Source organism: Lactuca virosa, chromosome 1 (assembly GCF_052849685.1).
Source record: "Lactuca virosa cultivar CGN04683 chromosome 1, Lactuca_virosa_CGN04683_v6, whole genome shotgun sequence".
NCBI lineage: Eukaryota > Viridiplantae > Streptophyta > Magnoliopsida > Asterales > Asteraceae > Lactuca > Lactuca virosa.
The window spans coordinates 286,157,345-286,182,235 of NC_136426.1; the positions used below are offsets into that span (position 1 = coordinate 286,157,345).

At 32.0% G+C, this 24,891-nt stretch overlaps 1 protein-coding gene across 2 annotated transcripts; it reads right to left on the reverse strand.

The window, feature by feature from the left end:
* Positions 1 to 7,570: 7,570 nt before the first annotated feature.
* Positions 7,571 to 16,632, reverse strand: LOC145166891 (uncharacterized). 2 transcript variants are annotated; one of them, XR_013740795.1, is made up of 5 exons: positions 16,067 to 16,632; positions 14,300 to 14,684; positions 13,140 to 14,214; positions 12,929 to 13,057; positions 7,571 to 7,665 (listed from the first exon to the last, which is right to left on the reverse strand). XR_013740795.1 is itself a non-coding variant. In XM_079085944.1 (4 exons), the coding sequence occupies exons 1-4, from the start codon at positions 16,524 to 16,526 to the stop codon at positions 13,028 to 13,030; spliced, it is 1,950 nt and encodes a 649-aa protein (XP_078942070.1). In that variant the 5' UTR covers positions 16,527 to 16,632; the 3' UTR covers positions 12,825 to 13,027. The 2 variants fall into 2 exon arrangements, 1 of the variants encoding a protein (XP_078942070.1); XM_079085944.1 differs by lacking the exon at positions 7,571 to 7,665 and having other exon boundaries at positions 12,825 to 13,057.
* Positions 16,633 to 24,891: the final 8,259 nt, after the last annotated feature.

A 24,891-nucleotide genomic window follows, 5' to 3' on the forward strand; every position in this document is an offset into this window, starting at 1 on the left:
GGTAGTTTAGGGAGCTTAAATAGCTTTGTGCTTACGGTTTTCAGTTTATGTTTTAGGTACTACTGGTTTTACCGGGAAGAGCTTGGGATGATTGTAGGGCACACACCATACGATTCCGCAATTTATGATTACTCTGATAATGATAATGTAATGATAGAATTTGATTACCTTGGTTTTATAATAATGATATGGCTTACTGTTTCATGAATTTAAAAATGAAAATTTTAGGGTCATATTTTTGGGACGTTACATTAATCTGTTATGCTGTTTAGGCCGAGTTCCCATGACATGGCCTTCTGGCCGCCACGATGTGGCAACTGGGGATCAGCCTGACTGTTTTGTCATTTTGTGATCACGACATGACTACAAGGAGGCCACGGCGTGGAGGCTTGCTGATGATAATTATTGACCTTTGACTTTGACCATTGACTTTTGACCTGGGTTGACTTTGGTCAAAATACTAGTTTTAGAAGGTATACTATGGGTTTACCTTGTATGGCTTTTAGGAGATATTTAGCACCAATTAGTTGGTTTTGAGAACTGTTAGCTATGGATTGCGTCAACGAGGTGTGTCTTCTCACTATACTATGTAGGATGCTAGTTGTCTTTGTAATACTTGCATGGAACACCCTGGGGGTAGTCCGTGTCATTTATATGAAAGTCCATGGGGATAGCCCATGGCACTTGTATGTAAGACCATGGTGGTAGCCCATGGCAGTGCAAGGAAAGACCATAGGGGTAGCCCATGACACTTGTATAAAAGACATACCATGGGGTAGCCCATGGCAATACAAGGAAAGACCATTGGGGTAGCCCATGGCACTTGGGTGTAAGACAATGGGGGTAGCCCATGGCATTTCAGGGGAAAGACCATGGGGTAGCCCATGGCAATGTATGTATGGCATGTGGTATTTTGGGGAACTTACTAAGCTTTGTGCTTACGGTTTATGTTTAAAATGTTTTCAGGTACTTTTTTTTTTCAACAGGAAGGGCCTGGCTTGATCGCACTGTATCCCCTGAAGACTTATTTCGCATTGACTATTTACTGTGATGTTTTGAGAATATTTTCACTGTCATTGTCTTTTGGATCAAATGAATGAATAGAAGTTAGATTCCAACACAACATTGTCGATGTATAACTCAAATCATAAGTTTAGGGTTCCAACAATCAATTTCATCATTAGAGATAGGATCAATGAGTGTCTATTAGCAACAATAATAGTTTTTTAATCCAAATTAATTATATACACTCAAATCAATGATGATTAAAGTATATAACTAATCAAATGTAGCTATATATTGAATTCCACCATTGACGGGAATGGAAGCAACAAAACAACACTTAGATGCACATGTAAGCATTCTAGAAGAAAAATGAAGTTATAGAATTGATTTATGAATAGAAATAACTATAAATTAAGATAGAAATTCATTCTAATCCAGAAAAAATGGATTTAGCTCAACACATTAAACCGTAGGTTATAAAATGGAAGGATTATGGAAGATGACTGCCTTCACAAGTTAGAGGTTGATGAGGAATTGCTTGAATCTTCACTATATCTCCATCCATGATTCGAAACACCTAATATTCTTTAACATTTTTTGGATTTAAAGAAATCTCTAACCCTAGTTAGATGGTGAGGAAGGTGAAGTGCACTTATGCCTATCTAATGGCTTCTTAGTAGACTTGTCAATACTGTGGGTTTTGATCGTGATTCAACTCCAACCCACGAGAATTTTATGGGTTTATATTTCAATTTTCGATTCATTTACCCGTTTACCTCTTATTAAATGGCTTGGGTATGGATCATTATCGATTCACTCCATTTATAACTCGTCCCATTTAACTACCCCATGATATATATATATATATATATATATATATATATATATATATATATATATATATATATATATATATATATACACACACACACACACACATCAAGGTTTTAAAAACCGTTGGTCGTTCGCTACTTAGTAGACCGAAGTTACGGGATTAATCGCCTATGTAGTGATTAAATGGGGACTCTAAATTGCAAATTTAAATAATTAAATATGACTAATACGATAAAAAAAAGTTCATGAATACCACTAATATCATAACAAAATAGGTTAATATGATTAATGAACCACTAATCATTCCTCAAATAGTTTCTATTGAGATAGAACTTCTGCAAAGTGTTCAAATTTCATCGTTTGCTACTACTTTGTTCATTGTGTATGCATGGATTAATCTCTAAGCACCTTCTAATCGGTGGGTAGCGCCTATGGACTAATCGGGATTTTTACAACACTGATATATATATATATATATATATATATATATATATATATATATATATATATATATATATATATATATATATATATATATATAATAGGGTAATGTATTTTTCATTTTGTACACATTTAATCACTAAAAAACATTGTCCACATTTAGTCCTTACAACCAGCTACTTCAGGTTAAGCCTGAAATATGACTTAATATGGTAATAGAAGTTTTAGTTTGTACACATTTAGTCCTTATGACCGGTTTCTTCAGGTTTTGTGTACGTCATCCTACATGGGACGATCATTAATAAGGTGTTCTCATGTGTGGCTCATCCCTCACTTATATCAGTAACCTAACTAACGAAATTGTCAAATAATATTGGTGTCTTAGTTTTCTCCAAGCAGAAGATGTCTTCGGCTTCGGTTTCATATATCTCTACAACAGACAATGAGATTATTTATCTTGGAAGTGTAAATTCGAGTTGGAAGGAAGCAATTACAAAGAATCTCGTTGTTTGCTATGAAGATAGATGCAACTTTTTGTTATGGTGTTCTTTTGTCTTGGATGTGTAAATTCTTTTAGCGTCTTCCTTAATTCTTTTGTCCTCGAAGTGCATATTCGAGTTTGGAGGAAGCAATCACAAACAATCTTGTTGTCTGCTATGGAGATGGATGAAACCGAAGTCGAAACATATTTTGCTTGGAGAAAACTAGGGCACCAATATTATTTGATCGATTCGTGAATTAGGTTACTAATATAAGTGAAGGACGAGTAACATATGAGAACACCTCATTAATGATTGTCCCATATAAAATTTTGTGAGCAAAATATGAAGAAATCAGTCATAATAACTAAATGTATACAAACTGAAAATTATATTATCTTATTAAATCATTTTTCCGATTTAACATGGAGTAACCGATTATAAAAACTGAATGTAAAAAAAAATAGTCAAATATGGACAAAATAATTTCAGTGAGTAAATATGTACAAAATATAATATATTATTTTATTATTTTATTAAGTCATTTCCTTTTCTATAAAGCTTATAATCAATTTTAGTACCAATTTCTTACAGCTTTTTTAAGAGAATTAACAAGATTTTTTAACCCTTTCTAAACCTTTTTAAAATATGTATAATTTTTACGACAATTAAAAATACTTTTTTAACATATATTAACAAATGGAAAATAAAACCCCAAATTTTGTTATTTTTTATATCATGTTCTATACTTTTTTTAACAAATTGGATAGCAATACATTTCCATTTTTCAATGGTAGTGGATGATATATGAGGACGGCGATGGGCCCACCTTCAGATAACACGACAAAATTCTCGTCCGAGTAGTTTTTGTAGCAAAAAAACACAACACTTCGTAAGACTCACCCAAACAAACACATCAACATTATTCCGGCCACAGCCGCCTTATATTTAAACATCGTACGTACGTGTGTTCCATGATTCCAATCCCAGAATGACATGAACCACAATCGCTATTCAAGTTGCACAAAAGTGAAATATAGAAATACATTAAAAAAAACATGTCGATTTAGCAACCACTGTTACATTTTCTTTTACCATTTACAAAAACCATTTTTCACAAATGTTGCCACCAAACTATCATATTTCTCTTATGGTTCTTACAATAATAGTTAGTGCCTAATTCGATAAAAAAAAAAATAGAGAAATCACCAGAAATCCATAATAGCCAAAATATCTAAGATTTCTCCACAAAATAACTAAAAATTCAAAAATTTACTAAAATAGTCATGATTTTCGGCAAGGGGTGACCTACGAAAAATCTCAATATTTTGTCAACTTCAAACTTTTATAACTCACTTCATATAAACTCCGTTTGAATTGATTCTTTTTTTCATTGTGTTTTTTGTAACAATAGTTTTCCTGACATATTACACTCCAAATTTAGATCGTCGGAAGACATACTTTTTTATCCCCAAAATAGGCGGTGAAAAATATAAAAAAAAAACCCATCTTTAATCATTTATAACTTCATACAAACTCTGATTTAGTTTTTTTTTTTTTTCATTGTTTTCTTTGTAACAAAGTTTATCCATGCACATATTACACTTTTAATTTGGATGTCGAAAACTCATATTATTTTACCTCCAAAATAGGTTATTCGATAAATGTTATGAAAAAAAAATTATAACTTAAGCATACGAACTTCAAAATAATAATCAGACCATTTGGGTTCTTCCGAACAGAAAGGTGACCACCTAGGTATTTTCATAGGGGTTAACCTGCAAATATAACTTGTTATATATATATATATATATATATATATATATATATATATATATATATATATATATATATATATATCAAGCCATCTATATTTTCATAGGCGGTGACCTGCGATAATTGTGGCTATTAGGCCGGACGGAGCGGGCGCGGGGAACGGTAGCGGGAAGCTTCCAGCCCGGCGGAACACCGCACCGTCGGCGCGGAGAAGCGTTGTGCGGGAAACGGAGAGGGGAGCCTCTCCCGCTCTCTCTCTCTCTTGCTGCGATTGGCTGGGAAATTTTTTTTCTTTTATTTGTGAAAAAGAACAGTTAATCAACGGTAAAAATGTAATTTTTTTTTTTGGCTGTAACGGCTAATTGTGGTTTTTTTTTTCGAGTATAAACATCCCTCCTCGAAACATTTTTGCTATCAATTCATCCCCGCAAGGAGTTTACCGCCCCCAACTCGATGCTCCCATTCAATCCCCACTACAATTCCAATACCAAAATGTTGGCCAATATTACCCGATGCAAGTTCCAAATGTTCTGTCGCAAATGTTTTCAATGGGTAGGGACAAAGCGAAGAGAAAGGGAAAAGGGACTTCTTCGAGTGCATCTAATTTCAGCGTGGACATTGACGAAATGCGGAAGATAACATCGTCGTTTGATCGATATAATCTAAATTTCTCCGAACGTTTGGCTTTCGACAAAGAAAAAGAAGAAACAAGGAAAAAGGAGCGGGCGGAGAGACAAGAAATGGAGGACATGAAGTTTTTGATGGAAAACGTCGATCATCTCTCGGGACCGGCTCTCGAGCTCCTGATGAAAAAGAGGGAAAAAATTCTGAAAAAATATTTTCCGTAGGTAGTTGTTGGTTTGTTTGATTTTTAGTTTGTGTGTGTGTTTTTTTTTTTTTAATTTTCTACTTTTTTAAATTTTAGGTTTAATGTAAGTTTTATTTTAATTAATGAAATGCTTTTTATTTCTAATTAAATTTTATGTTTAGTATTAATTTAAAAATTATAATTCATAACAAAAAAATTAATTTTATTTAATAAAAAAAAATAAAAAAAAAAAGTGAGGGAAGGGCTTCCCACCCATTCCTTGGGTTTTAGGTGATGGAAAGGAGGGTATGGCCCACAAAAAGTGATGGAAGCTTCCCTCCCACTCCTTCCAGTCTTATGGCAAATTTTCTAGAATTTTTGCTATTTTGTGGAAAAATAGCAATCATGATCATCTTCTCTAAGGCTGTGAAGTGTATTAGAGTTTTCACCGGCGGCATGCTGAGTTGGCTGCTTTTACCGCCGGTAAACACCGCGTCTCAACCTATTTTTTTGCCGGCGGTAAAGTAACGGTGAACTTCCACCGATATCTCTCCAATTACCGTTGAAATTTTTCTCTTTTTCTTCATTTTTTACGGTTGCAATTTTCAACACCACACCCTAATACAAAAATCTTCATAGGTAAAACATTAAAAATCGTGCAGCCTAAGAAAATAATAGTGCAACAACTAAATTCATAAAAACTATATAACCAGGTTGTTTTTTATTCTGCATTTTGCCGTTCTCAAAATAGTGATGAGAAAAAAGATGTTTTTTTTATATGGTTATTAAAAAAACATAATGGTTTAATCACCACGAAGGAAAATACTTTAATTACTAAATCAATATATTACTGTTAACAAAGAGGTATATGAAGCTCTTTTTACTTTTGTCAATTTATTAGTTTACCCATCTAACTGTTTTCTATCATGTTAATAAAGCATTTTATTTTTTGACCACTAAAAAAACAAATTTTCCGGCTACCCGACTTTTAAAATGGCAAAACACAACATATTTTCACCGACCTTGAACTATTAAATTTCTTTTATGATTGTTAAAAAAACAATTGTGCTTTGTGCTTTTTTATATTTTGTCAAATAAAATATCCAAGAAATGTTATTTTTATCTTATTAAATGGATTAATGGATAAAATAGTAAAAATACAAATGTTCATCTGTGTTTTTCCCTAAAACAAATGGGAGTAAGATAGCAAAGCCGGTGCATAAGACACTCTCTTCGGCTTATATATACACAAATCTCAAAATAATAAACCTTCACTTCATACTTCATACTTCATACTTCATATTCATACCAAATTACCAAATTACCCTCCAAAGCATCCATTCCAATTTCCATGGTGATCAAGATGCCATCTTCCGATGTAGCAGCTGACATGTGTTCTTCCGATTCACTCTCATTAACCGGTCTCGTATGCACTCAAGAACAATACTCAAAACCCCAACCGCCACGTCACCCGCCACGTCATCATCCTAGAAAAACCACAAAGATATCAGAAAATGATATTAATTTTGAGTTCAGTTACACTGCAAAATCACCAAAAGATGATGAGCAATCGAAATCACAATCGCAATCACAAGTACATGGAAACGTGACCATGAGAGATATTTTGGAGCCAAGAAAAAGTGGAGGTATTTCTTCGAAAAAAAATAATAAAAAAGAAATTGGAAAATATGGAAAAAAAGAGGAAAAAAACGGAGGATTTGGGAAGAAGATTATGCAGTCGATTACAACACCGTGTAGAAGTTGCAGTGCGGTTGAACCATCTGTGGTTGTTAAAAAGACAAATATTGTGCAACAGATTTAAACATATTCTTATTATTATTATTATTATTATTATTATTATTATTATTATTAATTTTTTTCGATTTAAAATTGAATTATTTATGATTATGTTATTGTTAAATTAGACCGAAAAAAAAAAAAAAAAAAAAAAGTTGGATCTTGAGTACATTGCTATTTCTTGCTTATTGAAATGGATGTTATGGGGATTGTTGTAAATATTTCCTATAAAAAAATTATCAGATAAAATATATTATCTAGTTACTTTTATAAAATAAAATTATAAGGGAATACACAAAATTAGGTTCTAATTCACAAACATATAATAAATGATAGCTGCTTTAAGATCAATACAAATCGAAAAAAAAAAAATGTGTAATAGAACGACCATTAAAAGTTGAAGGAAAAGAAGATAGAATTGTCACCTTTATATGTTTGTGATTCGAGTGATAGCCACTTCTTAATACATCCACCTCTTTATATGCTTATGAAGAAGCATTTATCTTCAAATCAATTGGTTACATTCTAGAAATAAAGCCAAAACAAATCAGAAGGACATTCATGTCTTTTACCTTCATACTTAAGTTAACAGTATGCATTTGTTTTTCTAATAAGTTAGGACCTCCCATATATCTTTTTATTAGTTTTAGAAATTAATAGAAACCCCTAAAACAGGTTTCCTTGCTCTTTTTCATTCTTTAGGTTATTCTTCTGATTTCTGACCTGACATGGCGTCCACGTGGCAAAAACTGACACCTCAGAAAATATATGAAAAAATCACAACTGCAGGATTCAAATACCGGTCAACTTTGTGTGAAGGCCAAAAGGAAGTATTTCTTGTAATTATTTGTATTAGAACAATTAAATGGTTAAATGCTTATATTTATAATCTAAAGAAATATGTGTTCAATATAACTATAATCATCTTTATTACAGTCACATGCAAACGATTACAAAAAATGTTTCCCACAGACCAATAGAGTTTACATAGGAACCTTAAATAAAAAAATAAAAATAAAAAAATAGCTAACATATTGTATCAAGTTGTCAACTGTGAAGAAATAACAAGAAGATCCATAAATACAAAAAAAAAAAAAAATAGCAACATCCTTTCATTTCATTCTATTACAGCATTGTGTTTTCAATACTTTTATTATTAAGGCATTGTACTTCGAAAAATATATTCAGTTTATAGCATTGTACTTTCAATTATTTTTATTACAACACCTAACTTTCAGAGTTTAATGCAACTATAACAGTGAAAATTGTTTTGTATTTGGATGGAATTGTTATAAATTATATAATTGGGTAGATTTTTCAAAGTACAGTGTTATAATAGAAGGAAATGAAAGTAGGATGCTATAATAGACAAATAAATGAAAGTAGGTTGCTATTTTTTTGCATTTAACCCTATAAGTAATATGTGAGGATCTAAGGGAGGATTGTAGCCAACCAATGATAGAATATGTGTTCAAGAATTATAAGTCTAAAACTGTAATTATGGCTTGATGTCTTAAAGTGGTGTTTTTTATAGAAGACAAGATGCGAGAACAGCCTGTAGAACTCATCGAGCAAAATAAAAGCAAAACTGTCATGAAATAATAATGAGGTAAAAATCTAGTCTAATCATAATGTTTTGACAGATTTTTAATTTGTATCAGGAGCTTGAGAAATTTATAAAGATTTTCTGAGGACAATTGATCTAAAACTCATATTCATGGTGAATTAATGATAAGTTTAGGTTAAGTTTAAAGAGTTTTGAGTTGTTAAGTTGGTGAGTGTGATCTAAAAGTGATTTCATGGCAAACTTTATAGGTTAAATTATGAGCTTGAGTCAGGGTTTCTGAGCTAAGATCATTGTTGTTCAAAGGAGAGCAATATCTCGGTTTTCTAATAATAATGTAAGACTATGGCTCAAGAACCATGCTCAGATAAAAAACTTGTAAAATCATAAATGGAATATTCTTTTATATGATCATATCCAAGTGTTTAATGGAAAAATCAAGACACTATGTTTGATGACAAATAAATCTAACTGGGTTTTGGAAAGAATCGATCAAAGACACAATCAATAAAAGACTTTTATCTTGATTATCATCACATGTTTCCAAATGGATGAGGAGAATGAAGCTAGAAGCAATGAATGGGGCAAAGAGTAAGTCTAAAAGGAGACCACTTGAAGGCAACAACTTGAGTTCCATAAAAGATGAAACTCCCTTCATTTCAAAGAATATCATATATGGAATCATACATCGAGTGGGATACAAAGATGGAGTTCATCTTTGTTCACCATGAACACTCCAATCGTAAGAAGGTAAATCTCACTATAATTTGAGTTTTCCAAGCACTAACATAATAAGATGAGCTTGTGATTACTAGGTGGAGAAATAAATAAAGGCCTATTGAGACTTGGGATGCAATGAAGATCATGAAGGAAGTTTTGTACAAAGTCACTTCTTTCATGATCTTCACAATTAGAATCTAAAGCATAGCAAAAATCGTATGACTATGTCAAAGAAATGGAGAGGAGGATCGAGAAGCTACTATGCCAAGCTCTTAATGTTTAAATTTTAAAACTCAAGATCGTGTTGAAGTACACAATTACGTTCAAGAGACATGACCGTAGCAGGTTAGACACAATTGGTCGGGGGCTAATGTCGCCTCCCTGGTGAGTCTACGGCAAAATGAAACCAGTTGGCATGGCATGTGTATCTGGGTAGGCTGGTCTCGTGGTTCTAGTGAGAACCTCGAGACGCCACACAGGCAAAGAAGAGTGTCGAATTTAAGTTTGTGAGAAGTGGTATCAGAGTCGCGTTATAAGACATACATTGAGTTGGGATGCCTAGAGGGGTGACCTGCGGAGGACTGCTCAACCTCCTCGCATAAGTCTAAGAGTAGACTGGGGGTGGCCACATGCCAAGGATCATGACCCTATGTGTATTCGGTTGGGATCACGGAATGCGATGCGTAGTTATACGTGATGTTGATCGAGATTCGAGGGGACAATAATTTTTATCCTGCTGCATAAGGTCGTGCTATAGTTTGGCGGTGGGAGAATTCACGACCAAAAGTTGGTGTGACCGTGAAGACCAAAGAAATAGAAGACCATGTCGTTGGTTAGTGTGTCGTTGAGATCTATGGGGCCCTATTAGTCCATGAAGGCGTTGTTAGTCTAGTCGCTTCCGTTTGGTCAAGTCGTAAATGCTAGAGGGCTTGACTGTGAAGGGGACCGTAGCGGGCTAGACACAACTGATCGGGGGTTAATGTCGCCTCCATGATGAGTCCGTGGCAGAGCGAAACCAATTTGCATGTGTATCGAGGTAGGCCGGTCTCGTGGTTCTAGCGTTAACCTCAGGACGCCGCACAAGCAAGGAAAAGTGTCGAATTTAAGTCTGTTACAATAAGGTTTCTTATAAGCTAGCTTATTCTTTGAGCTTATTGCAATGTAATGTTTGGTGAGACCAATAAAGTAGTTTGTAAGATAGCTTTTTAGAAAGCTATATGAAATACCCTTATATATCTAAATATCCTTTTATGTCATTTTAAAATTTGCCATCTAGCTTAGAAACTAGTTTTTACCGAATGTTATTACTTTATCAACTACCAGCTAGCTTAGCTTTTCAAGAAAAAACTAACTTTTCAACTAGTCTAAAACCAAGCTAACTCCATAGAAATTATATCCACTACTTATTCCTCAGCAACTAAATTTCGATGGACAAAAAAAAGATAAATTGGAAAACAGATATATGAAATGCTAATTTGGATGAAAAGAAAAAGCTTGCACTCATAAAACGGATGCACACGAAGGCAAGGCTAAACATAAAGGGGAAAACAAAGCAACATGCAAAACAAACCAACAAAGAGAAGCATAAGATGACTTGTTAACCTGGTAATTAATTTTTATTACATATGTAAAAACGAGTTCTAACACAACAGTCCAAATAGCTTCGAAGAGGGGTGTTCATTTCAAGTTCTAGAGTGCATCAATGACAATGCTTACACACTATATTTTCTTGGTAAGTATAGTGTTGGTGTGATTTTCCATCCACGGTTTGAGTCATTTTGATGTGGATTTCGATTCGAGGACAAATCATTTTCAAAAGAAAAGAAATGACGCATATAGAACATGACTACAAAAGATCACATTTAAGTTCCAAATAGTTGTTGCAAGAGCATGCGCTAAAGCATTCAAGGAGACATTAAGGAGGTTGGATAAAAAAAATGTTCGAACTTAGAGAATTCGTGGAAACCCATTGAAGGTGATAAATGTCTTCCACAAGCTGGATCTTGATAACTCAAATGAGGAATGATGCAAAGCATTTTAAAAGACCCTTCTATTTTATATACTTTATTCTATTATTATTTGTCTTTATCCTCCTAAAAGAAAATTACTTACGAGCTATAACGATTAAAATAGTTAGGGGATTATGTGTCTACGTTCGTAGATTAAATGAGTGAGTTGTGATCCGTCAAAGTAAACTAAACTAAAGTCACGTCTTTAATTCATTTAACATTTGTGATGCCTCTAAACTTGTAAATAGATCGTCTTTCAGCTCATCCACATCAAATTCAAATGAGTTTGTTTTTAAACTCTTTCTAGGCATCAAATGGTGAAGAAGTAGAAGTCCGTACCGATGAGCAAGTTCTACACCTAAAGAAAAATTTCAAGTGCCTAGGGTCTACGGTTCATAGAAAAGGGGTATTATAAGATCTGAAGATGACATAACCCGTCATTTAAAGACATGTTTGTTATAATGGAGAGAGAGTAGTCGAATGAGTTGTGCGTCACAAGTTCTTGTTCGGACTAACAGTAAATTTCACAGGGTGGTTGTAAGGCCATCTTTGCTTTGTTGTATGATTTTGAATGTTGGCCTATTAAACTCAAGAACTAGAAGATGAAGGTCGTGAAAATGATGTAGTGGTGGACATGTGGTAGAACTTTGTTGGACAAGATACCAAACAAGACAACTAAATTTTCTTGGGAATGGTGTCGATCATCGAGAAACAAAGGGAAGAAAATTGTAGTGGTTCAAACAATGTCCGTAGTAGACAACCCATAACTATGGTTAGAAAGGTGGAGACGGTCATTATTGATGGTGCAAAGAGAGGAAGCTTGACAAGGAAGTGTGAGAAGTTAGGTCAGGTTAGACTTGAATGAGTTAGCTCATGCAGAAGAGACAAGACGTTAGATAGAAGGGTGTGAAGGCTTAAAATCAAGGTAGTGGAGTAGTATTAGCTAGACATTAGATTTCTTTCCATCGGTCGAGCACGATACTAAGTTTTTACCGCTTTACTATTGTCCCCCATTTACTTTCAACTTCTTCTGCGAGTACTTGCTTCTTGCTTCGTTGTTAGTATCTGCTTCCTTAGCATTGTGAGTTGACCTTTCAATAGCAGAAGATCACCCACGCTCGTGTTTCTTTTTATGCTAGAGGTGATATGTGGAAACGGTTCGCCTCCCAACACCTTACCTCATTCTTATTCTTATGTGACCGGAGTATTGTTATTATTATAGTTGTGTTAAAACTCTTTTAATTCTTTGTGAAATTTAGTATTATTATCTAGTCATATTAGCTTGTGACATTCAAAACTAATAAACTACATGGGTTGATTTGTTACTTTTATACCAACGTTATTGTCGTTTCCACTCACAACGGCCAATTTTCACCACAACATAATAGCAATCATTAGAATGATAATGGTAGGGTAAAAAAAACATGTCCAAATCCATACTTTTAGCATAAGACCACATAAACGGTTTCACGTCATAGAGGAGAAACAACTCTACCACAAAATCATAGAAACTTGCAGCACTTAATGAGGCCGTGTCTCTTCTAATACATGTAAACCTCCGCCCTTGATGAAAGTTTCTAAAAATATAAGCACGTCAAGATTTCCCATACTTCTTAATATATCCCTGCAAGTAAAAATATACCCAAATATCAAATTAAGTAGACAATGTCTTCCATTCTATAATTCACCTCATAGAGAACACGCACCTCAACAAGTTTCACAAGTTTTTGTTGACACGAAGACAGATAGAAATCAGTAGCATCTCCGGTGCTTGGAATATTCTCAGAAGGTAATGTGCTAAGGACCTTGTCAACAACCTTCTTAACAACCACTTTGTGAGCATCCTTGCTAAGGTTACCCTCACGCCATGCTGGCTTCACAATTTCCTTAACAAATTCTATAAGAGCACCACGAAAATGTCTAAGGGCTTTCGATTCCCTTTGCATAACAACCTCATCCCCTTTCGCTTCACTAGTTACTTTAATTTCCTTTTTTGTGGGCCCATCATTTGCTTCACTTGCTTCCGTCATATCTCCATTATAAACATGGCTCATATGCATATGCTCATTTCCTTTTTCTACATTTACTTTATTTGAACTTGTATCCTTGTCATGACTAGCAACCGAATGTCTTTCAGAGGCATTATCAATATCAATGTCATGTGGTGTCACATTTACAGGTGGATTGATGTTTTTTGGTGAATGTGTGGTTGAGGTTGAAGGGCCTTGACATGAGGAAGAAAATTTAGAAACCCCAACTCCATAATCTGGTTGATCGATGCTATCACGGATTGGATCATATAGAGTAGATGGAGAAAGACCTTGAGAGAGAAGAAACATTGACCTGAAGGGTTTTGATGGCTCCCAATCATATTTATAAAATCTTGTTGAATCACCAGATAAAACATTATTCTGATTCTGATTCTGATTCTGATACAAATGTTTTGTTTCAGAACCAGATCTGTAATCATTCATGGTTGGAAAGGAATCAGGATTATTCCAAGGTGAGGAAGAGGAACTAAACAACATTGAAGTACTAGTCCAAACAGAGCTATGGTTTAACGGGGGTATTTTCGTCATTTGAGCAGAAATCAAAGGGGTGTTTTGAGAATTACATGGCTTGTCCTCCTTTGACTCTTTTATATGAAGAAACCTACAAGAGTTTCCCTTAATACACCAACCTTTGGCAAAAAACTCGCATACAAGAACCTGTCTTTTGTTTCCTTCTTTGGTTTTTGTCACAGGTGATGAACTTCTAGGCCTTCTCAGAGGCACATCCAATCTGGAAAATCAGGATATTAATACATCAGGCTTCTAGGGTTCAAAAATCTAAAGAAAGGAAGTTAGTAATGTTTTAGAAAAAGTACCTAACTGATACACCATCACACTCTGGTTGTTTTTGGTGTTTATCATCCATATCTTGATCATTTATCCCCTTAGTTTCATTCTCAGAAGAAGGTGGGAAATTACCTTCATTTGTCTCTTTAGTTTCTTTCTCAGAAAGTGGGGATTGAATAACTTCATTTGACTCCTTAAATCCTTTTTCAGAAGGAGGGAATTTATCATCATCATCATTGGGAACTTGAATCACTGATTCTCCACTCAGTTTCACTACTTCAGCTGATACTGATACACCAACAGGATTGGTAGTATTGACAGAAGAAGTTGTAATCCCACCATGATCAGATTGAGAAGGTTTATTATCATTGTCAGTGTAAAGCATGCCACCATCATCTACAGTTGTTGTTTTCCCTGCAAGGGTCCACAGCATGTCAGATTCCAAGTTTTCCTTTGATGCTCTAAAGCACCTCCTTTCCATTGAACAACTAGTTTGTAACAGCATATAGTGTTGTTTCCATGGTTGTATGTTTGGTTATTTGAGTCATGAAATCAGTTCTATCCCTACACTAATACTACCATAGTTTTTGTTTCTAAACCAAAATTTTGTCTCTATCTTATAGCAAAGGAAACTAGTATAATCATCTCGGTTGTTCCATGAGAATAGAAACAACACCAATGATGATTTTGGTGTTAAGGAGTGTTTTTCAACACTTTTAAGTAGAAGATATGGTTGAGTGGTCTTCCATGTTAAAGATAACTCCATTTTTGTAGAATAAAGGAGACTTTCCAAAGCATGTGAAAGTTGCTAGTTTCTTCTTGTTCTCTGAATTTCGAGTGTCTTGTCAAGTTGGAGATGATTAAAATATCGGAGCTTTTTTGTAGTCATAGATATCTAAATGTAGAAGTAATTTTACATTTATGACACATGAGTAACCTTCAATAGTTGTCAAGATTCTTGATAGATGAGGATAGAAGATCAAGTGTGGCAATGTCATGCATAGTTTGCAACCCATATAGGTTTTTAAGGGTTGAGACCCATATTAGGCACAATATAAGCCCAACAAAGGAAGTAAATATCATAGAACTAGATGATGATGAAACCTAAAAGAAGATCCACATTGAATGATTAAAGTAGGTATAAGAGGAGGAGCCAATATGAGGGGGAGAAAGATGACAATGTGCATTTATAAGGTAGTAAATAAGGTGATTACAACAATCAAATGTAAAGGTAGGTATAAGAGGAAGAACCATTGACATTGTATCTAGAAATCGAGCAATTGAAACAGTGAAAGGAATGTAAGGGAACTTATGAGTATGAATATCTTCATTATGCAAACAGAAAATTTTACACAGAAATGCAGAATCAGAGTGCATGGGTGATGGAATCAACAAGAAAGATGAAAGTATGTAATGTCTAGGGATAATAGTGTGTCTGGTTATTTGGGTAGCCTGTAAATGTAGGTATGCCCTATAATATTATAAAATTGGTAATTTAATCCTCAAGACAATGAGGATGTTTGATGAATAAGGTATAGAACTTTGTCCCAATCTACAAGTACATGAGGATAAAGAACTAGATGAGCCCTCAGTCTTCGTCCGTTGACAAAAGCATAAAACCCTAGAATGAAGCGAATTGGGGAATTGCTTGCATGATCATATAAATTAAGAATTAAAATACGCCAATCTAAGCAGCAGTGATAATAACAGAGAAACTAAATCATGGGCATAGCTCAAAACCTAGTTAAGATGTCAAAATGGCAAAAGTAGTATTTTAACAATAGAATGATGCGCACCTTTCTCGTGATCTCCTTCGTCGATTGGTGGCGATATATCTTCCCGCTTTTCTTCTACTTCTTCTTCTTCTTCCGGTTCTTCGTCTTCTTCTTCTTCCGGTTCTTCTTCTTCTTCTTCTTCCTCTTCCTCTTCCTCTTCCTCTTCCTCTTCTTCTTCTTCTTCTTCTTCTTCTTCGTCTTCTTCTTCTTCGTCAATTTTGACAACAGAATGATGCGCACTTTTCTTGTGATCTTCACCATCGATTATTGGTGGCAATATATCTTCTCCCTTTTCTTCTACTTCTTCCTCGTCTTCTTCTTCATTGACTTCTTCGTCGGAGACTTCTTCTTCTACTTCTACTTCTACCTCTTCTTCTACTTCTATTTCCTCGTACTCATACTCGTACTCGTATTCGTCAGAGTCGGAGGCAATTGGGGATTTACCAGCCGCCGCAGCGGAGGCGGAGGTGGTTGTAGGCATCAGTCGCGATTGAGATGGCAGTGAAATTTTGTTTGATTTGAGCGAGATCTTGCGAAAGCCTATTCGTGTGAATCCTCGCCCCGCGGCAAAGTCGAAGTAATTATTTTTCTTGATAAACTTGTGTTTGTTTCAAGAGGTTTTTTTCTTAATTAAGGTTTGAAACTTGTGTTTGTGTTTTTTTCCAAGTAAGCAAATTAACTAAAGTAATCCACATAAACTAGAGTATTAATAAAAGTAATTATTACTTTTTTTGAAATTTGCAATATAACAATCATGTCCAGACCAGTAAAGGTCATTCCGAAATTAGTGGTTGGCGGGATATGACATTCAGAAGAATCTAACACTGTACATTTCGGGTTGAAAAGTGTGTTCTTGGATTCAAGTTCAGAATACAGAGTATTGTTCGTAGTATTTTAAAAGCACTTGTTTGCAGTACAAGACAATGTGAGTGAATCGACGTATCTATGTAGTATGTTGCTCCAAACTACACATAATATGATGTAGACTTATCGACGATATACTTTTATAGGTTCATTATGTTAGTTGTCGAAGTTCAAGTTATATACTAATCAAATTTGTTTGTCTTTTGAATATCCTAGATCAAACATAGTTATAGAGATTATTGACGATAATGATGTTAAATATTTCTCAATTTTGTTAGTAGTATGGATCCTAACGCAGTATAATTGTTTGTTGTTGATGATGCTTGGTGGCAATCGATTTGTAGGGGAAAATCGTTCCAATGGCAATGAGTCTTCAAGTATTATAAGTAACCAAATATATAATTTATTACCTATGACAATGAATAAGGTTCCTTCTTACAATGTGCATGTATACAGGGGTGATGTTAGGTATAAATGTAAGGTGGTTGTTGATGATGGTCCAACATTTGAGGGTGATAAATCATCAATCGATTAGGTAAAATTGATGATGGTAATATAGCTCCATACAAAAACCCAATGGGAAAATTCTATTATTTTTGTAATATATGAGGATGATGAAACTGAATCTGAAGAGGAGGAAACTGAGCGTCGACAACCCCGTAAGGAAAAGTACCCTAATTATTTTCATATTATGAAGAAAAAAACTACTCATTGGAGGATGTTTGATTCCTTACTGTTGCCCGGATTTTCAACTCAAAAAACATAAAACTTATGTAGCCTACAATCCCTTTTCACATGTGAAATTGTTATAACTGTTCAAAAAAAGAAAAGAGAGAGAGAGAGAGAGAGAGAGAGAGAGAGAGAGAGAGCTTTGGGATTGAAATGTGTTAATGACATATTTCAAATTAAAGTCAACAAATCTACAATAGGTTTGAAGCAGTTTTCTTTGTGAAAAATATAAATGGCAGTTAAGGGCTATAAAAGTTAAGGTTACAGATACATTTCAAGTCCATAAATTATCTAAAAGTCACACTTGCTCAAATACACAGTTACATACCCATCATTGGCAAGCCAACAAGAAAGTGTTGGGTCACTTCTATAAGGCACATACTAGATGATGGAACAAAAAATATGTTGTTGGAAAAAGTGTCAGATGGCATTAACTAATTGGTAATATCATTATATACTTATAAAGGAAGCATTTTTCCTTTCGCCACATTCATTTGAAACTCCCATTTATTTTTCCTTTCACCATATCCATTTGAAACTCCCATGACTTTTCAATTTCTTTCTAATAATGATTATAAGTTGGTTAATAAGGTTAAATAAATATAAAACCTAAAGTGTAATCATATATAAACTAAATTTCAATATTAAAAGAATCTATTTTCTTCTACTTATAAAGTTATGTTTTTAACTTTTTAACATATTATACTTAATTTATTAGGTCTAATATGTTGTTGTATGTAAACCATTATTATTTTAAAGCTACAACTTTTGAAAAATTTGTATAAAATACTTAAATTGTTAATTTAAATATAACCTTATAGGATCAACTTAAATATAAATTTTAGTTCAACTTAAACAACCCAAAGAATATTTTGTAAATAGTTAAAAATGATAAATTGTAGTGTCTTTCTAATAATGATTATAAGTTGGTTAATATGGTTAAATAAATATCAAACCTAAAGTGTAATCATAAATAAACTAAATTTCAATATTAAAATAACATTTTTACTTCTACTTATAAAGTTATGTCAACTTTTAACATATTATACTTAATTTATTAGATTTAACATGTTGTTGTATGTAAACCATTATCAGTTTAAAGCTACAAGTTTTGAACAGTTTTGACAAAATACTTAAATTGTTTATTTAAATATAACATTACATGGTCAACTTCAATATAAATTTCAGTTCTACTTAAAATACCCAAAGAATATTTTGTGAATAGTTAAAAGTGATAAATTGTAGTGCTAAAAACAAAAACTAAATTATAATATCAATTTAACTAAAATATTTCCTAAATATATTTTTATAATCGTTAAAAGTTTTCAAATAAGAAGCTTAAAATAACTTACAATAATAATAGTTAAAAATAACTCTATATAAATGATTATATTGTTACCTTTAAAATAAATAAAAAATTTGTTTGATGTTTTAGATAATTACAATGATAGAAATTAAAACGTTAAGCAAATAAATTTTAAAAAAGTAATTAACAATAACAACAAATATAAATAACATTAAACCATATATTATATTTAATTTTATTAATGAGTAACCCGCGGGTAGAGGTCATTCAAAAGATTGAGATTATGCAGTTTTAATAGATGTATATATTATCATATAATTCAACATAATCAATATATTATATCAACTTAGTATACGAATTATTATATCAAATTTAACAACATTATTGTTATATTTAAAAAAACATATATTTGTAAAGATTTCAGCTATATAGATGCTTCTACGTAACGCGCGGGCATTCGACTAATCATACTATATTATGAAAGAAGCATTTTTCTTTCACCACATTCATTTGAAACTCCCATTCATTTTTCCTTTCACCACATTCATTTGAAACTCCCATGAATTTTCAATATCTTTCTAATAATAATTATAAGTTGGTTAATAAGGTTAAATAAATATCAAACATAAAGTGTAATCATATAAACTAAATTTTAACATTAAAATAATATCTTTACTTCTACTTATAAAGTTATATTTTTTAACTTGTAACATATTATACTTAATTTATTAGTTTTAGTATATTGTTGGATGTAAACCATTATCATTTTAAAGATACAATTTTGGAACAATTTGTATAATATACTTAAATTATTAATTTGAATATAACATTACAGGGTTAACTTAAATATAAATTTTAGTTTAACTTAAACAACCTAAATAATATTTTGTAAATAGTTAAAAATGATTAATCGTAGTGTCTTTCTAATAATGATTATAAGTTGGTTAATAAGGTTAAATAAATATCAAACCTAAAGTGTAATCATAAATATACTAAATTTCAATTTTAAAATAATATCTTTACTTTTTATTATAAAGTTATGTCTTTAACTTTTAACATATTAGATTTAATATGTTGTTGTATGTGAACCATTATCAGTTTAAAACTACAATTTTTGAACAGTTTGGACAAAATGCTTAAATTGTTAATTTAAATATAACATTACAATGTCAACTTAAATATAAATTTCATTTTCACTTAAAAAACCAAAGATTATTTTGTAAATAGTTAAAAGTGATAAATTGTACTGATAAATGTAAAAACTAAATTGTAATCTCAATTTAACTAAAATATTTCCTAAAGATATTTTTATAATCTTTAAAAGTTTTTTAAATAAGTAGCTTAAAATAATTACAATAAAAACAGATAAAAATAACTCTAAATAAATTATTATATTGTTACCTTTAAAATCAAAAAACAATGTTTGATGTTTTAAATAATTATAATAATAGAAATTAAAATATTAAGCAAATAAATTTTAAAAAAATAATTAACAATAACAACAACTATAAATAACATTAAACTATATATTATATTTAATTTTATTCATGTGTAACTCGCGGGTAGAAATCATTCAAATGATTGAGATTCTGCAGTTATAATATATTATATATCATCATATAATTCAAAATAATCAATATATTATATCAATTTAGTATACGAATTATTATATCAAATTTAACAACAACGTTATTGCTATATTTTAATATATATATATATATATATATATATATATATATATATATATATATATATATATATATATATATATATTTGTAAAGACTTCAACTATATAGATGTTTCTGCGCAGCGCGCGAGCATTCGCCTAGTTTATAATAATAGTAGGACCCTTTTGGGTTGCCCTCGTGACCCAGTTAAGCAATAAGGAATTAGGAGAAAATAAGGTTGTTAATTTATTATGAATTAATAAGTTAATTGGAAATTATTTTGGAATTAATTAAATAGTTTTAATTAATTGAATGGGTTGAATATTAATTAATTTATTAGTAATCAATTGGAATATTTCAAAACCCTCCAGAATAAAGACAGGGGACGATTTCAGATAAAAATATGGATTATCCTTAGAAATTTGAATTAAGCTGGAGACTACAAATAGGATGCTAGGGATCAAAACCTGACAATCCTTGCCTCTCATAAATTTCGCCAAAGCTCCCATTCCTCTCCCTTTGGACGAAAATTATAATCCCTTGGAGTTATAGAATTTTTTTTGTAAAAGCCTCCTCTCTTTTAGAAGTTCATATTTGATTGTTGGTGTCTTGGGTGTAAAGCAAAAGAGGGATTCATGGTTTAGGTCCTTTTCATCCTTGCAAAGTGGTTGTGACAAGATATCATCAATCAAGGGATAAAGAATATCAAGAGGTTAGTATTTTTGCAAGGCCTAAAGTAGGTTGCTATAATAATAAAATCTAGATCCCTAGGATGTATGTCTGGGTTTTTTTGTTTTCCGTTGCGCTAACTAGTATGTATAAAATGCAATAAATCTCATCAGTGGTACCAGAAACTGGTTTTAGTTATATGAATTCCTAATAAAAACTAGGGGTGAGCATGGTGCAGTTTGGTGCGGTTTTAAGGCTAAACCAAACAGCATACCATATGGTGCGGTTTTTTCATTCTTAAAACCGTTGGGTGCGGTTTTGCAACGGTTCGGTTTTACGGTTTTTAAATGCGGTTTCAGTTTGTATCGGTGCGGTTTCGATTTTAAACCGTGTCTAGACTTTGGTGCAGTTTTTTATGTTTATTGGTGCGGTTTTCTAAAAGCGCAAGAACTGAAAACCATGTGCATGTAAGCTTGTATTGTGATTTTTTTTTTCATTTTTGAAACCATTCATTTCCAGCCTAAAACAAAAATACATAATCACACATTATAAGTAGCTTAAAATACAACATGTGACTACTCTCACAAACTAATTAATAATCGAAGGTTAGTTGACTATGACTTAATTTGTTATAGGCTTATTACACATGTCGATTAGTACATTTGGCTAACAATAGAAATTTTTTTTGCACCCCATATAGTCTTACACAAACACAAAGTAAACATATAATAAATATATTATCTTTTATAAGTATTTTACATTATAATATATATTAATTGATTTATTACTATACATGCTTGCGGTGCGGTTCGGTTTTGGTGGATCGGTTTTTTGGATAAAAACCGCACCGTTGACATTCGGTTTTTGCAAAAATTAAATCCGCACCATTGGTTTTAGCATCGGTTTCGGTTTTTTGGTTGCGGTTTATTGCGGTTTTGTCGGTTTTTTGGTTGCGGTTTTTTGTGATTTTGTCGGTTTTTCTTTTGTCGGTTCGGTTTTTGCTCACCCCTAATAAAAACGAAGAAAATATGAAACTTCAAAAGACACGGCGTGCCTTATATGGTGCGGCGCTCCCCTTCAAGAATTTGCTGGATTTTGTCGGATTTGGATAAACACATTAATTTAACATATTATTTAAATAAGATTTAAATCTGAATATTTAAATTAAATCGAATTTCAAATATTATTTAATAAAAAATTAAATTTAAATATTTAAGATAAATCTGAATTGATAAATCCCTTAATTTTAAATATTATTTAAATAATATTTAAATTTGATTATTTAGTTTATAATTTTAAATATTATTTAAATTTGAATATTTAATTTGAAATTTTATATATTATTTAATAGAAAATTACATTTGAATATTTAATAAGCAATAAATTTGAAAGATTTAAATTTATTATATAGTATGATTACTATGTGTATGACATATTTATAATTTGTGCCCTGTAACATCCCGAATTTTTCGAAAAAATTGAACTTTTTAAAACAACACAACTTATTCATTAAATATTATTCATTGGATAAATTCAACATTCAAAACCCAAGATCAAATCCAATTTTAAAATCATGATTAATTAATATTCCAAAATATTTTTGAAAACATTATTATTCAAGTTCCAAAATAAAACCCAGGATCCCGCCTCGAGCCAACGTGTACAATCATGCCTGGTAGGAGTATGTATGGGGAGGTTTGGTTTGGTTATTGATTAAAACTGAACCATAACCATTACAATTGGTTAATGTATTTCGATAACCATTGGGTAGCGGTTAATATTGATTTTAGCTAACAGCTTTAGTCGATTAATGGTTATGAATGATTGATGGTTAATATCGGTTAATCATAATGTTCCAAGATGACATAAAAATAAAAATACTTTTCAATAAAAATTGAAAAACATAAAGTCCATTATTATAAAAAGGGAATGACTGAGTATATATAATTACATTGATAGAAGATTACTTATCATATCTAATTCCAAATAATTATTCTTTAGATTTTCAATTCCTAATATAATTACATACCATATATTTAATATTATATTATATTAAAAACATTTATTAATATTATTGGTTCAGTTCGGTTTATAGTGATTCGGTTTTAAATTAAAATCATAACCGAACCATATGTATTCGGTTAATCAAAATTTAAAACCGCACCATATCTTTTTAGTAATGTTTCAGTTATATTAGTTAATTTGGTTACGGTTCGGTTTTTCGGTTAATATGCTCACCCTTAATGTCCGACCATCATGTGTATATGTAACAATATTTTTAAGGGAAAATGGGTAAGCACAAAGATTAGTGGATTCCAAACATACACAGTATCATATCATATCAACCTTACCCCTATTCACAAATACAAATGGTATCAAACACATAACCATGCATGCATGTCAAAGAACACATCAATAACAAACATACTCCTAATTGGACATCTTCGCTAAACTCGATCCCCCTGGCTCAGTACATCGAGCCCTTAGGACAAATTGGCTAAGCCCTGTCCCTCATACCCGAACCCATTAGGGCACCATTGGCCATGCCTGATCCCCCTTGCTCAGTTCGTCAAGCCTTTGTGACACATTGGCTATGCCCTAATCCCCACTCGAGTGCGTCAAGTCCTATCATGCATAGTCCTCAATACATGAGGCAAACCACTATACTCTACCCCGCCTAGTACTACATGCATAAACAATACAATACTAGGAATGGCAACGGGGCGGGTTCGAGGCGGGGCATGGTTTCCCAAACCCACTCCGATATCTTTTGGGTATCTTATCAGGGCGCCCCATCGGGTTTCGGGTTTTCCCGTCGGGTTTCAGGTATCTTATCGTGTTTACAACAATTCATAACAAAATCTTTATTTCGTTTTAGGGTACCCCGATGTACTATAAAAAAATACATGTTCTAGCCTCCCTTTTAAATTAAAAATATATTGCATCCTTTTAATAAAATAAACTAGACGTCATAATAAAAATTATTTGATTTAAGTTTAGTGTAATACGTCAAAACATAAAAAATGATTATTCACACCAGATTCTTAATAACTAAAAATATTGTTCACAGTAAGTATTTTATCTTTGAATGCCTGTAATTAACATCAAAATGATTCGAACATATTATATATATATATATATATATATATATATATATATATATATATATATATATATATATATATATATATATATATATATATATATATTATAGGTAGAGATTCATTTGAGACCATGCTAATTTTGTAAGACATGGGGACACGATCCTAACCACTTATCATGAAGATAAAAAAAATTATAAAATGAAAAATAAAAGAAAAAAATCCAAAAATTCTTTTTTAAATATTATTTTCATTATTTAATTTATTCAAAAAATAAATGAAAAATAAAAAAAAATCACCGCTTTTTTCAAAATACGATTCAAATATTCTAATAGAACATTACACTGTAAATAATCAAATCGAATTTTTAGAATGTTAGAATCCTCTCTAATAAATGAAGGTTTTTTTTGCCACTTGTCAATCTCTTATGAGTTTTGACACTTGTCATTTTGTAGTATTTTTAGAATAAATAATATCCACATGTCATTTTATGGATTTTTTCAAATTTTA

What these genes read in the sequence shown, in the direction of transcription:
- LOC145166891 (XM_079085944.1), bottom strand. Translation starts at nt 16,526, where the DNA reads ATGCCTACAACCACCTCCGCCTCCGCTGCGGCGGCTGGTAAATCCCCA. An exon ending in CGAAGGAGATCACGAGAAAG is followed by an intron (nt 14,685 to 16,066) that starts GTGCGCATCATT and finishes GGACCCTTGCAG; the next exon opens with GGAAAACAACAACTGTAGAT. An exon ending in TGTGATGGTGTATCAGTTAG is followed by an intron (nt 14,215 to 14,299) that starts GTACTTTTTCTA and finishes CTGATTTTCCAG; the next exon opens with ATTGGATGTGCCTCTGAGAA.